Raw genomic sequence first — 16,484 nt, forward strand, 5'->3', positions numbered from 1 at the left:
TTTTCCCCCTGGAGGCAGAAGTGGTTGCTTAGAGAAGCCAGGCAGTTCTTTATTTCCTTCTGCCTTGGGCAGAGTTGCTGCACCAAATCTATTCCCCTCCTAGAAAAAGCAGCAGAGCAGAAGATCAAGGCAGAGCAGCCTCTGCTCCCCCATCAAGGCAACAACGGCTGGGGCAGGAGGGGGCAACAGCCCCATTCCAGTCTGGCCACCTGAATGCGTACTTCTTCCTATAGTGCAGCTTCAAGAGAAATGCCTTTCTGGTGAGCGGCCAAGCCAGGCCTGCCTTTTCTGTTACTCCTGATCTGGCCTGAATTTTTTCACCAGGCTACCCAAGGTGGAAATACTGAGGGCAAGACTCTGGCCACAGCTGAAAGAGCTAGAATTGCTGCCAAAGAGTGGCCTGTGTCACACCAGGCCAAAAGCAAGCTACGTTTCCGCTTCCCTTCTTGGTGGTGAAGCATACACAAGAAAAGCAGCACTAGAGACATTTAATGACGCTCACAGAACCCGAAGGGAGCAGGGAGGGCCATTGCCCTCTGTCACGTGACGGGCAGGACAGGCCAGCCTTTCGTGCGTCGATAGGAGAAGCGCCGTGGTCAGTGCAGGCCTCTGTTGAGAGGGCAGCCCTCTCTCTCCAGAGTGGTCAGGACGGGGCAGCCGGGGCCACGGTCTGGGAAGGGTCAGCATTGCCGTGGGCTTGTTCTACTCTAATCCCACACTGCACAGAAAAAGGGGCCGGTTAGATGGAAGGAAGGGTTGCATGCAGAAGAGTCGGCAAAATGAGAAAACCAGGTATCGCAACAAGAACGTCATAATCCTGTTCAGCCTGAGAAATTATGCATACCTCCTAATATATCAATGCCATTAGGGACCGTAAGGTGCAAAATTCCACCAGGTACATCCAGGCCTGGCTGCGCCTCCCTGAGACACACCTGCTGCTGTAACCCAGCTCTTGGGCGTGGAGAAATGGGCACAACAGCATCTGAGGCCCAGGATCGAGTCGTAACTCAAAGGAAAGAAGCCTCTTGCCCCTTTCACGGCTACCGGAGTAAAAACCTGGATGACGACTCCCCTTCGGGCTAGCCGCCGTGGCAGCAGTCGGTGGCAGCAGCCCACGGGGGCCGTACTTTCCCCACTCATCTCCTAGCAGCCTCAAACAAAAGAGCTAGAATTGCTGCCAAAGAGTGGCCTGTGTCACACCAGGCCAAAAGCAAGCTACGTTTCCACTTCCCTTCTTGGTGGTGAAGCATACACAAGAAAAGCAGCACTAGAGACATTTAATGACGCTCACAGAACCCGAAGGGAGCAGGGAGGGCCATTGCCCTCTGTCACGTGACGGGCAGGACAGGCCAGCCTTTCGTGCGTCGATAGGAGAAGCGCCGTGGTCAGTGCAGGCCTCTGTTGAGAGGGCAGCCCTCTCTCTCCAGAGTGGTCAGGACGGGGCAGCCGGGGCCACGGTCTGGGAAGGGTCAGCATTGCCGTGGGCTTGTTCTACTCTAATCCCACACTGCACAGAAAAAGGGGCCGGTTAGATGGAAGGAAGGGTTGCATGCAGAAGAGTCGGCAAAATGAGAAAACCAGGTATCGCAACAAGAACGTCATAATCCTGTTCAGCCTGAGAAATTATGCATACCTCCTAATATATCAATGCCATTAGGGACCGTAAGGTGCAAAATTCCACCAGGTACATCCAGGCCTGGCTGCGCCTCCCTGAGACACACCTGCTGCTGTAACCCAGCTCTTGGGCGTGGAGAAATGGGCACAACAGCATCTGAGGCCCAGGATCGAGTCGTAACTCAAAGGAAAGAAGCCTCTTGCCCCTTTCACGGCTACCGGAGTAAAAACCTGGATGACGACTCCCCTTCGGGCTAGCCGCCGTGGCAGCAGTCGGTGGCAGCAGCCCACGGGGGCCGTACTTTCCCCACTCATCTCCTAGCAGCCTCAAACAGACCCTTGACCCATTTTAACCAGGGCAGCCAATGCCTCCCGTGAGGAGGTGGCGGCCACTTCACAGGTGCCAGAGACCTTTGGGGCGGAGGGAGCCGTGGCCGCATCCTGCATCTCCCGTGGCCCAGGCCCTGCACCTTGGCCTCAGACAGGTCCCTCACCCCCACCCCACCCCCAGGCCCCTTGGGCTGCAGTGCCCCTCCTCTCCCCTCCCCACCCCCAGGGCAGACACCTCAGCGCAACAACCACCCTCGCTCGCCCCCCCCCGGAGCTCCGTGTCCTACCTGCCCAAGGTGCCCCCCGCCTGCGTGTAGTACTTGTTGTAGTCCAGGCGCAAAAGCAACTGCGCCAAGTCCGAGTTGATCTGATGGTTATGAACGCTGGAGAGGATCTTGAACAGGAGGGACGACTGGCAGCTGAAGCCCTGCAAGGGAAACGTCCCCGAGTTGCCACAAACACACACCTCCCAGCCACCCACCCCCGTGGAGAGTGGGCCCCTGCGTGAGAGAAACCCACTGCCGCCCTCCCCCTCCAACCTTTAGCAGACGGGGAGACAGGCGACAAGAGGGAGTCCCCGAGACACCACCGCTCATGAGGGCTTCAACCAAAGGGCCCCGGGGGGCTACATCTGACCAGCCTTCCTCAGCAGCTGCTCTGCTGCAAGAAGGAAGCGCCCCCCCCCCCCCGGTCGGTCTGCAAGTGCCGCTCATTGGCTCACTGCCCTCTAGAGACCCTCTCCCAGGGCCTCCTGGCCCCACTTCAGCCCCGTGGAGAAAAGGCCCCAGGAAAGCTCTCTCAGGGTGCCATGCGAGCAGGGAGCCCCACCTTGGCCAAAATGCTCAGCTGGGCAGTCCCTCGCTCATCCAGGGGCCCTCGATTCTGGCTGACCAGCGAGCAGAAGCTGTGGCAAAGGTCCAAGATTTCGTTCAGGCAGTGGAAAGCCTGCACAGGAAACAGACAAGCAAAGCCAGGTGAAGGGCATGACAGCCCAGGCTTTCTCCTCCTGGCGCCTCCCTCTTCTGACCCGCTTACTCAGCCTTGTGTGGGCGTTCCCATCAAGCACCAAAGCCTGAAGGAGAAGGGAGCAAACATTCTGCTTTGTTCAGACACACCCCAAGAGCCCTCCACACAGGGACCTCTGGGTCAAGGATCTACATGACTCGGTCAGCAAGGCCAAGGGGGAAGTGGGTCTCTTGGGCCAAGACTCTGGAACGCGCCCCGGCCTCTCTCCGTGCCTTTCGCTCGCCACCCAGTTTGGCTTAGCACAGAAGAGGGTGGCCAAACCACAAATCCAGTCCCACCTGGGAGGGGGGTGTCGGGTTTTGGGCTGAGTGTCCCCTTCATAGCCTGCTAGGGCTGAGGTTGGCCACGCAGTATGAAGCAGAGGTATTTGCTTGGCCTAGGATGCTTGTTTAGCTTTAGGCAGAGGCCCGGGCGGATGGATGCCTGAAGATGGGGGTGGGGGTGGGGGTAGAGGCTGGGGCACTCACCGGTTTCAGCAGAATGAAGGACTGGGCCAGGAGGTTGCTCAGAAAATGATCGTGGGCCAGTCGGATGCTCTCAAAGTCGCGGGTGGAGTTGATCTGCTGTAGGAGCTGCGAGAACTGAGACTCCAGGACATCCACCTGAGGGGACAAGACGACCCGGAGCTGCCTTTCGCCCCCCAACCCCCAGCAAAGGCTCAGCAGGAAGCAAGACGACCCTGGAGAAGGAACCGCTCTGGGTCTACCGCCAGGCCCGGGAAAGACTCCGCCGTGCCCTCCCTGAGCAATGTCGGCAGCGGAGTCCGCTGGGTGGGTCTCCAACCCTCCTGGCCTGCCCAGAGGAGGAGGAGAGAAGCTGCTGCTGCCGCCACCGCCGCGCGCCCTCCCTCACCTGCAGGTAGTACTGGAGGTTGTCCACCAGGAAAGTCATGTGATGGCGCAGCCGCCACTTGATGGCGTCCGTCCGGTTGGACTTCAGCCTCTTGCACTGCATCTGCAGCGCCCAGCAATGCTGCAGCTCGGCCTGCACGCGCCGCACACTCAGGAGGTACTTGAAGACCACATTGTACCTGGAGCCAGACACGGGAACGGAAGGCGAAAGGGAGGCGGGTGCCCGACCAAGGACAGGAAGGGGGGGGGAGCCTCTTTCTGCCACCACTGGGAAAACGTGCCTCGCTCCGCCCAGCCACGGCTATGGCCCCAGAGCCCCGGGGACCGTGGGGGAGGCCACCCTTACTTTTCTAGGACAGCTGGAGTAAAGAGGATGTGCAGAGGCCACTGGACTTTGTAGCTGAGCCCCAGAGCAGCCCAGCCAGAGGTCGGGGACTCGTGGGGTGAGAGTTCACGCAAAGGGGCTTCACGAGCCTGAGAACCATCTGAAAGGGAAGCACAAGGATGTTTCTGAATGGCTGCCAGGAGGGTGGAGGCCACAGAGAACCGTGCTGGGGGATATGGGAGAAGGCCCAGGATCCCATAGTCCCTCTCGTCTCCCCCTCACCCCCACCCCACAGGTCTCCCTTCGGCCATCTTCCCCTGAGAAAGAGGGCAGAGTGTAGCCGGGAGAATGGAACGGCCCTCTTCAGAGCTCAAGAGATGCAGATCTGTCTCAACAGGAAAAATTAAAATAAAAGCTGCTCTACGTGCCTGGTCATCACCATGACCCCCTTGGGCGACTCATGCTGGCAAAGGGCAGGGGAGACGAACCCTCAGGTGGCCAAGGCAGCTGCGCCCCTGGCACACACCCCCAACCACCCACCTCGATGCTCCTTTCCGTGGTAGTGGATGGTGAGATGAAGGAGAGGAAGCAGGGTGTCATCGTCCAGCAACACTTTGTGGGCTGACTGCTGGAACGCCACGTTGACATCTGGAGGGAGGCCATGAGAACGGTCAGGGCGGCACCCAGGCCGCTGTTCCCACCAGCAAAAGGTGGGAGCTGGCCAGCTGCCCCGCCGTCCAGAGCCCGGCCACTCCGCAGCCTGACTGTGTGTGTCCTTGGGGCGCCCTGGCCTTTAGAATCAAGACAGAGGCAGGAGGCGCCCGGGAAGCCCCACACGCGACCTCCCAGCCCCAGGACCGGGTGTGGGACACCGAGGGGGCCCTGCCAGGACACCGAGGGGCTCACCGTGCTCTGTCACCGCTGTTGGAGGAGTCTTGAGCATCTGCTGTGCTGTGTCAATAAAAGCCTGGAATAATTCCCCTCTCCCCAAGAGATAAAAGTCTTTGATGATCTAGAAGGAAGGAAGGACACACAGGCCATTCTCAAGGCACCCTTGAAAATGGTGAAGTGGCTGTTGTCTGGAGAAAGGAGGGCGGCAAATCTGGAAGCTTCCAGAGGCGTTCTGCACTTACTTTCAGCTGTCCTATCAAATCGGACTCTTCCACCATCAGCTTCCACAAGTGCTTAGGAAAGGAAACAAAGAACAGTCCATCAGCATCGGGGCCCGCAGATGATGGCTGCTTAGAAAGTCACCGCCTCTCTCCCAGAGAGAGTTCTTGGGGACAGCCTGCCTCTCATGGTACAAGCCGGCCATGCCCTCCAGGCCTCCACGGGCGCTCCAAGGGATGGAGCAAGAGGCCGGTCCCTGCCTAGAGCTGCAGCTGACCTCAGCCACGGTGCTCCGGATCCAGTCAACCACAGATTCAAAGTCCACCAAATGGAAGAGCGGCTGCTGCTTGAGGCGATGCAACTCTGCAGCGAACGTGTCCTCCTGATTCTTCAAGATGGAGCCTGTGAAGGAGGAGAGGAAAGGGAAAGTGGTCCAAACGAAACTCCAGAGCCAGGCAAAGCCCCTTCTGTTACTCTCTTCCTGGACTAGACAGAGGCCCATGCCATCCACCCCCCTGGCTGCCATGGGGGCCCATCCCAGGCCAGGAGTTAAATCTTGCTAAGAGAACCTGGAGGAACTAGAGGGTTCGCTTTTGCAAGAGGCAACAGAGCTTCAGATACCCGACAGGAGATCAAGGAGGAAGAGTGGTTCTTCCAGGCACACTGCAGGCAGAACAGGCAAGAACACGGGAGGAAGTGACCTTGCGTGAACCCCAGAAACCTCCCAACACCAAGGAAACAAGGAGGTACGAATAGCCCTTCCTCATTTTCCCAAAAAGCCAGAGGAACCCGTTTTCCCCACTCATTCTCCAGAGGGGAAGACATGCTTCTTCTTCGTGGACTCTGTGAAATCACACTAATGGGTTAATCTGCGCTTGCGCAGAAGGCCTCGGAACATTCTAGAGCTTAAAGTAACACTTTTGGCTCCGCCCCCCCAGGACCTCATGGTCCGCCCGCCCTAACAGTCATTCAGTTCCATTTTTTCCGCTGCTGCAGTTAGGTCTCCTAGCTAGAGCTCCGTGAAATATTGGAAAGATCTGGAAGATTCCTGAGATTTGGCTCCGCTTTTCATGCTTCAAGGGAAGTACTTTACTTCATATTATTATTAGGGGAGTTTTTGGACTGTGTCTGAGGGTTTTCCCTCGCTCCCCTACCCCCTTTTTCCCCCCTATTTCTTGGACTGTTTCTTTCCCGCCTTTTTTCTTTTATGGCCTCCAAGGCACCCTCTTCACCTAAAGTTACTTTTAAAAGCTGTGCCGCCTGTTCTAAAAAGATCCCTTCCACAGACGGACATCGTTATTGTTTGTTTTGTCTTGGGGAGTCCCATATCCCCCAGACTTGTCGCCATTGTGAACGTTTTACCCGGCAAGGCCTGAGACTTAGAGAGCAACGTCTTCGGGCAGCGCTCTGGGAAAAATCCCTCTCCGCGCCTGCTATGGCGGCGTCATCCGCGCCTGCAGATTCAGCTCCTGCACCTGGCCCTAAAACTAGGGCTAATGGCAAGCCAACTACGTCTACCAAGAAGGCTTCTAAGAAACCCAAGCCTCCTAAGAGTCAGGCCACGGCCGCCATTCCTCCCCCGCCGTCTCCTGCGGCCACTCCTCAACTCCAACCGTCGCCCTCCCTGCCTGCTCTTACTCCGCAATCTCCTATTGAGATTCACTCCCAGGCGTCGTCGGCAGCCTCTTCTCCACCATCCTTGCCACCGCCAACCGATACGCCGGATATACCCTTCTTCCCATCTCCTAGGAAGAAGAGAGCCAAGACTAAGCATTTGGAAACAGCCTCTGGAGATTCCCGGTCTCCGAGCCCCTCGGGACCGAAGGTCTCCCCCCACGGGGCTCGACATTCTCGCCCCAAGAAGCCTAAGAGGCAGGAGGCTATGGAGGACAAAACCGCTCCGCTCAAACTTTCCAAGAGCTATTTAAGAAAATGGCGGAAGCAGATGCAAAAGCTCTATGACCCGCGGCTTCTTTACAGCCTCGCTACGCGGAGTTCCTCATCCGACTCCTCGTCCTCCTCGTCGGTTTCCTCCGATTCTTCGGTACCGTCGGTACCGCCGCCCCGCGATACCGACAGGGGCAGACGGCGACACGTCCAGTCGGTACCGTCCCTTCACGATATCGGAGCGAAAGGGTCTAGATCGGTACCGGGAGGACCTTCCTCCCTACGGAAGACAGAGCAACGGACCAATGCCGAGGGCTGCGTACCGCCTCCACCTCCGATACCGACCGGTATCCCACGTCGTACCACTACCGATACCGGACTCGGTACCGCGCCACTCGGTACCGATGCGGTGCCACCTAAACCGAAGCGTCCTCGCGACTCGGTACCGGCGAAACCGCGCAAGAAGAAACGACGCCACGTTTCCTCTGACTCTGACTCCTTTCAATTGGATCTCCTCGATACCGATACCGATCCCGATACCGGGCACGGTACAGGACACGGTACCGGACACGGTACCGATACCGGACCGAGGGGCAAGAAACGCTCTAAACGAAGAGGCAAATCGATACCGGCCCCCGTTTTTCCCATGCCGGAACTCCCATTCCCCCCGTCCCTCCCTTCTGATCATCCCGAAGACTCCTCCTCCGAATGCTCATTTTCGGATACATCGGCTCCTAATGATAACACTCCGGACTCTGCCATCATTGATAAGAACCCGGTTTCTCCTGCGGCCGATTTTCCTAGCTATTCTCAACTAATACATAGAATAGCCTCCGCTTTGGAACTCCCTGTCGAACGTCCGCCGGAAACGGTCCCCGACAAGGTATACGGCGATATCGATGAGGATCAGAACCTACCCATGCGCCTAGCGTTCATCCCTTCGCTACTGCGAACCCTAAAGCAACCTTGGGACAAACCTTGCTCTACCCCTCAAATGTCCAGACGGGTTGAGAACCTATACCGGATTCAGGGATCTGAACTGGACTTCCTTGTGAAACATCCCGCCCCCAATTCCCTTATTGTGGACGTCGCCCAGTCTAAGTTTCGGCCTGCATCAGCCGCATCCCCCAATAACAAGGATGGGAGGAAAATGGACATATTTGGTCGGCGTTCATATGCCTTCTCATCTCTAATTGTGAGAGCTGCTAACTATGTCGCCGCTATGGCGGCTTACCACCAACACTTATGGGACTTGGCTTTACCATCCTTACAAGCTGCACCTGATGAGCTGCAACCGAGAGGTCTCTCCCTTCATCAGGAGGCATCACAACTCATTCGTCAGGAACGGGTCACGGTTCGTCATATTTTGGATGCTGCATCCCGTAATCTAATGACGGGTATTGCCATGAGGCGGCAGGCGTGGCTTAAGTCTGCGGCCATTCCTGAAGACTCCAAGGCCCGTATCCTTGACCTCCCCTTTGACGGTTCGGGTCTTTTTGATCCCAAGACGGATGAGATCCTGAAGGGTCTCCATGAAGCGAAAAAGGCTGCCAGATCCTATGCTGCTCAACCGTTCTACAAACAACGCTACCCATGGAAGCGTCCATCTTTCTCCCCGGCTACGCAGCCAGGGAGATCCTATCCCTACAAGCAGAGGTATTCTCCTTCTTCCGGCTACACCACTAGACATGACCAACGACACAAGACACGTGCTCCCTTCAAAAAGGTCGACCGTAAGAATAAACAGGGCCTTTGACTGCTCTACAGCCATTTCCTCATTCCTGCGCCACCCGCTTGTCTCCCTTCCTCTCCAGTTGGCTTACCATCACTTCGGACAAGTGGGTCCTTTCTATCATCGCTCCCGGTTACGCGATAGAATTTTTGGAGACGCCTCCTCCCCGTCTAGTTCTTACCCCCCCATCCGACCCTCTAAAGCAAGAAGTAACCACCCTGTTACAAAAGCATGCAATAACCAGGGTGTTTCCAAACCCTGCCAATCCTGGTTTTTTCTCCAGATATTTTCTGGTGACAAAGCGGGACGACTCTTTCCGTCCTATTTTGGACCTCAGGCGCCTCAACAAATTCATTGCCTATCGCCGTTTCCGGATGGTAACCTTAGAGAGGATCCTGCCCCTCTTGCGACAGGGCGACTGGTTCGTCGTCATAGACCTCAGCGACGCCTATTTCCACATAAATATCAGGCACGACCATCGTCGCTTCCTGCGTTTCTCGCTGGGGTCAAGATGTTACGAATTCTCCGCTCTGCCTTTTGGACTTTCCACCGCGCCCAGAGTCTTTACGAAGTGTATGGCCCCGGTGGCGGCTTTCCTGAGAACAAGGGGCATAGCCGTCTTTCCATACATCGACGACTGGCTACTGGTTGCACACTCCAGGCTTCAGGCGGAGCGTCACACCCTTACAGTGCTTCGCCTCCTCAAAACTCTCGGACTGCAGGTGAACTACAAGAAGTCCGTCCTTGTTCCCTCGCCTGTTGCCTCCTACATAGGCGCTACTCTCGATGCTCGGACCGGCCGAGCATTCCTGCCTTTAGAAAGAGCGCGGAAGATGGCTGTTCTCATCGAGAAATTCCGCCCTCTCCATCATGTCACCGCTCACACCGCGCAGAGGCTACTGGGCCTTATGGCCTCCACCACTTCGGTCATCCCTCATGCGAGACTGAAGCTTCGTTCGCTGCAAGTGTGGCTCCTGTCCCTCTTCAATCCCCTCTGGGACTTCCCCAAAAAGAGACTCTTGGTGTCCAAGGAGTTGTCAGAGCAGCTGAACTGGTGGCTCAACCCGGGCAATCTGTTCATGGGACGCCCTTTTGCTCCCATTGCCCTACAAACTCGCATCACGACGGATGCCAGCGACATCGGCTGGGGTGCCCATTGTTGCGGTCTGCAGGTCCACGACCGATGGTCTCCAAAGGAGCTTGCTCTCCACATCAACAATCGGGAACTTCTCGCCATCTTCAAGGCTTGCCGGGCGTTCCTGCCCATCATCAGGGGCACGGCCCTTCAGGTTGTTTCGGACAACACGACGGCTGTCGCGTATGTCAACAAACAGGGCGGTACCCACTCTTTCTCCCTCCTGTATCTTGCTGTCCAGCTATGGGAGTGGTGTCTCCAACATCATGTCTTTCCATCCGCTGTATACATTTCCACTCACGACAACATACTTGCGGATCGGCTCAGCAGGACTGCTGTTACCATGCACGAATGGGTGCTGGACCATACGGTGTTCCTAACACTCTGCGAGCGATGGGGAACTCCCGTGGTGGATGTCTTCGCCACTCACCTCAACACCAAATGCCCCACCTTCTTCTCCAGGGGCGGTCACGGCCCGAATTCGCACGGCGATGCTCTGATGGTGGCGTGGAGCAACCGCCTTCTCTACATGTTTCCACCGTTTCCTCTCCTACTGAGAACACTGGTGAAAGTTTGCGACGACAATGCGAATGCCATTCTGATTGCTCCGTTTTGGCCGCGCCAACCGTGGTTCGCGAGGCTCATCTCGAGGGCGACGGAGTACGTCAGGCTACCTTACCTTCCGCATCTGCTGACCCAGAACGAAGGGACAACTTACCACCCGGACGTGCAGTCACTCCACCTCACCGCCTGGAGGATAGTCCCACGGTAGCTCACGTCCTCTCCCATTGTCGTAAGCCGTCCACTGACACCCTGTACGGGAGCAAGTGGAAGGCTTTCCTGAAGTTCACCGCTTCTCATCAACTACCCGCGTCGCCCACCACGCTCCATACTGTGTTACAGTTTCTGGCTTACCTTTTCCAGATGAACCTGTCTCATTCCACCCTGAAGGTGTACCTCTCCGCCATCATAGCCCATCAACCGCCAGAGACGGACAGTGCCCTGTTATTTAGACACGCGAAGATCAAACGTTTTCTTCGAGGGGTTGTCCGCCTTCGTCCACCTACAATTAATCCTATTCCTCAGTGGTCTCTCCATACGGTCTTAAACTGCCTTTCAAAACCACCATTTGAGCCGCTCGCTACGGTTTCTGAACGCCTCCTTACCCTTAAAGTGGTTTTCTTGGTAGCTATTACGTCAGCCAGAAGGGCCTCTGAATTGGCTGCCCTGAGGACCGACCCACCTTTCTTGCAATTTTTCCGGGACAAGGTGGTCTTGTACCCTGACGTGTCTTTTCTGCCCAAAGTCACCACGGACTTTCATGTCAAGCAGCCTATAGTCCTGCCAACCTTCTTTCCCCAACCTTCTTCTCCGGTTGAGAAATCCCTCCATCTCCTCGACGTTCGTCGGGCGTTAGCCTTCTACGTTCAAAGGACTTCCTCGTTCCGTCTCTCCAAGCGCCTGTTTGTCTCTTACCAGTAACCCCATAGGGGTCGGGAAGTGTCTCCGCAAACTGTATCCAGATGGATAGTTCAGGTCATCCGTCTGGCCTATGAACTGGCTAAGAAGCCTCTACCGGCATCTGTTCACGCCCATTCTACTAGGGCTGTTGCGGCCTCTACAGCCTTTCTCCGTGGAGTCCCACTACAGGACGTTTGTAAAGCCGCCACGTGGTCCACGCCTTCCACGTTTGCATCCCACTACAGACTCGACCTGCGAGCCAAGGAGGATGCGAGGTTTGGCCGGGCTGTCCTGTCGGCTGTGCTGCCGTGACGTTTCCCTCCTCCTTCCAGAGGTAAGCTTGCTAGTCACCCATTAGTGTGATTTCACAGAGTCCACGAAGAAGAAAAAGAGGTTACTTACCTGTAACTTTGGTTCTTCGAGTGGTACTCTGTGAATTCACACGGCCCGCCCGTCCTCCCCACTTTCCGTCACGGCTGTCTCGCCTTTAGAGCAGCAGCGGAATTTGGGGAACTGAATGACTGTTAGGGCGGGCGGACCATGAGGTCCTGGGGGGGCGGAGCCAAAAGTGTTACTTTAAGCTCTAGAATGTTCCGAGGCCTTCTGCGCAAGCGCAGATTAACCCATTAGTGTGAATTCACAGAGTACCACTCGAAGAACCAAAGTTACAGGTAAGTAACCTCTTTTTATTCCTGCCTCTGTTGAGCCCGCAAATACCACCTCAACAGCTGCCACAACAGCGGCCACAGGGGAGGCCACAGAGCCACTGAGGGGGACATCCCATCGGATGTAGCTTAACATGTCATATTGCAAAAAATAACAGCTCCGTGGCCAAAGTGGCAGAGGTGCCCCCAAGGCTCTGTGCCAAGAGGGAGGCTCTTGTGGACGCGGGGAAGCTGATGGCTGGGCCCTGCCTGCCACGGCACCTTGCAGACGCGCGGGGGGGGGGGGACCAGCACAACCTCCCCTTGGCTGAAGCACATGCGGCTGCGCTAGCCACAGGCCACTAAGCCCACTTGCCCTCAGGATGAACGGAAGCCAAGTGCCCGACCTTTTTTTGTAAAGCTCACGTTCTGGCTCTCAAACATCTGGACGGACTCGCCCACAAAGAGGATTTTCTCAGCCACGCGCACAGGGATGTAGGAGGGCAACATTTCTATCCTCAGGGAGAACTGCTTGGGAGAAGGTGCCAGCATATTTTCCTCTTCAATCAGCCTCTGTGGCGACAAAAGGAAGCCACCGGGACGGTGCACAGGGGTGGGAGATGACAAGAGAGGACCTCTGGATTCAAAGCACTGCCAAGGTCCCTCCCCCGAGGGCGTCGGGTGCCCCCACCCCATATCTTGGGGTGCACAAGCCCGAGAGGAAGCCTAGATCCAAGCATGTCCCTGGGGGAAGAGAGCCACTCCCGACCCTGCAGCTCCCCAGGTGCTCAGGGCTGCCGCCGGATCTGGCCCAAAGCTGTCTGAAGCCCCAAGGGGACTGCAAGGGGTCCCAAGAGAGGTGGCCCCGCTCACCATATCCTGCAGTTCTCGCAACTGTTTCCCCGTCAGACCTCCAATGCCCAAGTCGTCCTCTTCCTCCTCCAGCTGGGCAGGGACAATCCCCGACGAGGGACCCTGCCTGATGAAGAACTCCTCGTGCTGGTCCAGGAGCAATCCGTGCAGCATCCAGGCTGAGAGCTGTTTGTACAGGACCGCGTGGCACACGGCCAAGACCCTGGAAGAAGCACAGCGCCAACAATGGGGATCTCCTGGGGCTGGTGGTGGGCTTCCCTCCCTCCCTCTCTCTCTCCACGAAGCAGCTGCCCGTAACACTGAAATCCAGCAGAACACAGGCGCCCCCGACACACGGGGGACGGCTAGCTTTCACTGTGGGTCGTCTCCCCAGGGGAGAACACACACGGGCCCTCAAAAGTGGCAGCAGAGCTTCGGGAAGAGGCATACGCGGTGTGTGAATGGGTGGGTGGGGCACGGGGAGGGGACTCCTCTTCCCAATTCAGAACACTTCCACCCAGCCAACCTCAGGAAACGGCTTCAATTCCTGCTTCTTACTTCTCCAAAGCATGACGCACGGGGGGCAAGCCCCCTTGGCTATGCCGGTGGACGATTTCCAAGATCTGACAGCCATGGATCTGCAAGAAACGTGGACCCGTGCATCACTTACCAGAGCGGAGGCCTGCATATGCTGCTTGAGAGCTGAAGATCTAGAGACCACCCACCCACTTTCTTTAAACTTAGAGAGGGAAAAATAAGTGCCCCAAAAGGGCCCCTGGCCATGAATGAGCTCTGAATAGTGGCCCAAATGCCCTGACATCCATTTATTTCCTTCAGTAAAAGGAAGCCATATTCCAAATCGGTTGCAAGGGATGGTGCTTAAGACCACCCACCCACCCCAGCAAGCTGACCTTTTCAACCTAAGTCTGAATTTACCTCACACAATCCGGCTTGACATAAACATCTGCCTTGATGAATTTTGGGGGCTCTTATCTACCATTTTCCTGCACTGTCCATGAAAGGGGGCTGCCCAGCCTGGTGAAGTGGGGTTTTCTCCACAAAAGCTTGCAATCCGCCCAGAGACCTTTGGGTAGTGTGGGCGGCATATAAATTAAATAAATAATAATAATAATAATCTGCTTGCTTTTTTAGTAGGTCAGTAAAAGTATCCTGCTACTCTTGCAGTTGTGTAACCTTTACAACCACACGGCCTTTTCTTAATTCTTCTTCTCCCCAATATAAGTCTCTTCTTATCTTGTTTGCCACACCTCTGCCTCTAGAGGCAGCCACAGCCCATGGGAATCTGAGCCTTTGGCCGTACCTTTTGGCTCTTGATCTGCTCCACCACCACCATCAACGAGGGGAACAAGAGCTGAAACTGTGGGAAAAGCAGCGAATAAGGAAGGGGGCAGGCCTGCTCCCCGGAAAGGGATGGGCCAAGGGCCCGCTGTGGGGCCTGAGAAGCGAGGGGAGGCTCAGGGAGCACTGAGTCGCTGGGTCCCCAGTGATGGGAAGGCAGGCGCACCCCTGCCGAGGCAGAGCCCCCAGCCCACTGGGAGCCTCCCTGGTGTCCCAGCTCAGCAGAAGCTTGCTCTGAGCGGCTTCAGTCCCCCCCCCCTCCATGTTTGTAAGAGCCCCTGAAAAGGCCATGATGTGTCCATCTCTGGGCAAAAGCACCAGGTTCAGAGGAAAGGGTCCTGATAAGGTAAAGGAGAAGGAACAGAAAGACGACCTGCTTCGGTGCAAGGCCCCTCTCCGGGTGTGTGAGTTGCCCTCCTGTTTGGCAAACCGCACAGCCGGACGGGCGGCGTAATGACGCTGCCCAAAATGAAAGACAAGGGGCTCCCCTCTTCCTCCCCGCTTCTGGCACAGGGGCCCTGCCCCCAGGAGTTGGGGCCGGCCGACTCTCCTTTTGTAGCAACGCTTCCCCTGCCTTCACCAGGAGCTCTCTGCGTGGCTGCTGGGAGACGGGAGGCGAGGGGGGGGGTCTGTGGGCACAAACTCACGTCGGACCGGCTCCTGCTCGCCTGCCCGTCCACCCCAGCACGACCTCACACCCAGTACTGGGAAGTAGGTGGACCGAAACCCACTCACGCCTGAGCCAGGCAGAGGTCGCAGCCCAGAGAGGCAAGAGCAGCTACAAGCCACCCTGGGAGAGAAAACAAACTCCGGCCGGCAGAAGGAGCGCCAGGCAGGCCACGCGAAGCGACTCACCTGGTCGAGGGAGTAGTTGACGTGCGAGATGGTCAGGTGAGGATCAGCCAAAAACTACCCAAGAAGGAAAGGAAGACCAGGTGCGGATGATGCCTGGGAGATCATACACCACCCACCCTCCCCCATTCTGTGTCCCCCTCCCTACAGACCCCCCCTCTCCGAAAGAGGGGGCTGCGCAACTATCAGCAGAGGGGCTGCCTTCCTGAGAGGGCAACCCCCGCCTGGCCCCGGAGAGCTCGGAAAGGACTCCTCTCTCTCTCTCTCTTATTTCACCCCCCCCCTTTTTTTCTCTTTCTCCTTAAAACAGACCCGCGAGGCGACTTCCCCCCCCCCTAAGAGAGGCATTACCTCAAACTGCAAACCGGGCCGAGCGCCCCGCTTTGCCGGCCTTGAGCAGGGCTGTCAGGGCACCGGGCCTGCCGCGATCGCGCCCCCCCCTCCGGGGACCGGCGCCCCCCCCCAAACAGCCGCCGGGGCCTCTTCCTTCCACCCCTCCCTCCCTGGGACCCTCCCTCGGGCTCACCTCCTGCTCGAGGTCCAGGAGCGCCTGCCGGTAGGGCTGCAGCACCGCGTCCAGCCCCGCGCAGAAGGCGCGCAGGTAGATCCCGTGCTGGGGAGCCGCCGGGAGCAGATCCTGCAAGCGGGGGGGGGGCACAAGGCAGAGATGGAGGAAAGGCGGCGCGGGGGGGGGCGCCCCTCCCTCCCTCCCTCCCTCCCTCCCGGTTGGCCTTCGCTAGGGGAGGGGGGCAGCGGCGGGGAGGGGGGCCCTACCTGCGCCGGGGTCGGCGGGGGCTGCGCGGGCTGCGGGGGCGGCGGCGGGGGCGGCGGGACGTGCTCGGCGAACTGCTCGACGAACTCGCTGAAGCGGAGGTAGAAGGCGCCCAGGCGGCAGGCGCGCCCCAGGAGCCCGGCCTCGCTCGGGTGCAGGAAGGGCGGCAGCGCCTCGGGCGACACCTGCCGCGGGGAGAGGGAGAGGGAGAAGGGGCGGTGAGCGGCGGCGGGGGCGGGGGGGGGTCTGGACCCTTAACCCTCCTTCCTTCCCTCCTGCCCGGGGCGGGAGCCACCTGCAAGCCGCCGCCGCCGGTCCCGCTGACGACGAAGAGGCCGCCCGTGTAGCCGCGCAGCGCGAGCAGCAGCTCGTGGATCATGGCGCCCGGGTGCCGGCTCCCCCCAAACCTCCCCCGGCCCGGTCTGCGGATGGGCGAGCGGGTGGCTGGGCCGAAACGGGGCCTTTCGCGCCGCCGTCGCGCCCCGCCCCGCCCCCGGTGCCCCTAGAGCCAGCCCAAGGAAAGAGGGCCGCGCG

The 16,484-nt window shown here is 58.0% G+C and overlaps 1 protein-coding gene across 1 annotated transcript; it reads right to left on the bottom strand.

Annotated features, from left to right (window-relative positions):
* Positions 1 to 471: 471 nt before the first annotated feature.
* Positions 472 to 16,457, bottom strand: TUBGCP4 (tubulin gamma complex component 4). The gene is made up of 18 exons (XM_078381040.1): positions 16,246 to 16,457; positions 15,953 to 16,135; positions 15,705 to 15,815; positions 15,182 to 15,235; positions 14,289 to 14,345; positions 13,526 to 13,605; positions 12,989 to 13,190; positions 12,523 to 12,688; positions 5,534 to 5,658; positions 5,280 to 5,330; positions 5,053 to 5,158; positions 4,687 to 4,794; positions 4,168 to 4,306; positions 3,823 to 4,000; positions 3,438 to 3,572; positions 2,773 to 2,889; positions 2,232 to 2,371; positions 472 to 1,507 (listed from the first exon to the last, which is right to left on the bottom strand). Exons 1-18 carry the CDS (start codon positions 16,327 to 16,329, stop codon positions 1,492 to 1,494), a joined length of 2,052 nt encoding a protein of 683 aa, XP_078237166.1. The 5' UTR covers positions 16,330 to 16,457; the 3' UTR covers positions 472 to 1,491.
* Positions 16,458 to 16,484: the final 27 nt, after the last annotated feature.

The sequence above is a fragment of the Pogona vitticeps genome, chromosome 12, assembly GCF_051106095.1.
Source record: "Pogona vitticeps strain Pit_001003342236 chromosome 12, PviZW2.1, whole genome shotgun sequence".
NCBI classification, from domain to species: Eukaryota; Metazoa; Chordata; class Lepidosauria; order Squamata; family Agamidae; genus Pogona; species Pogona vitticeps.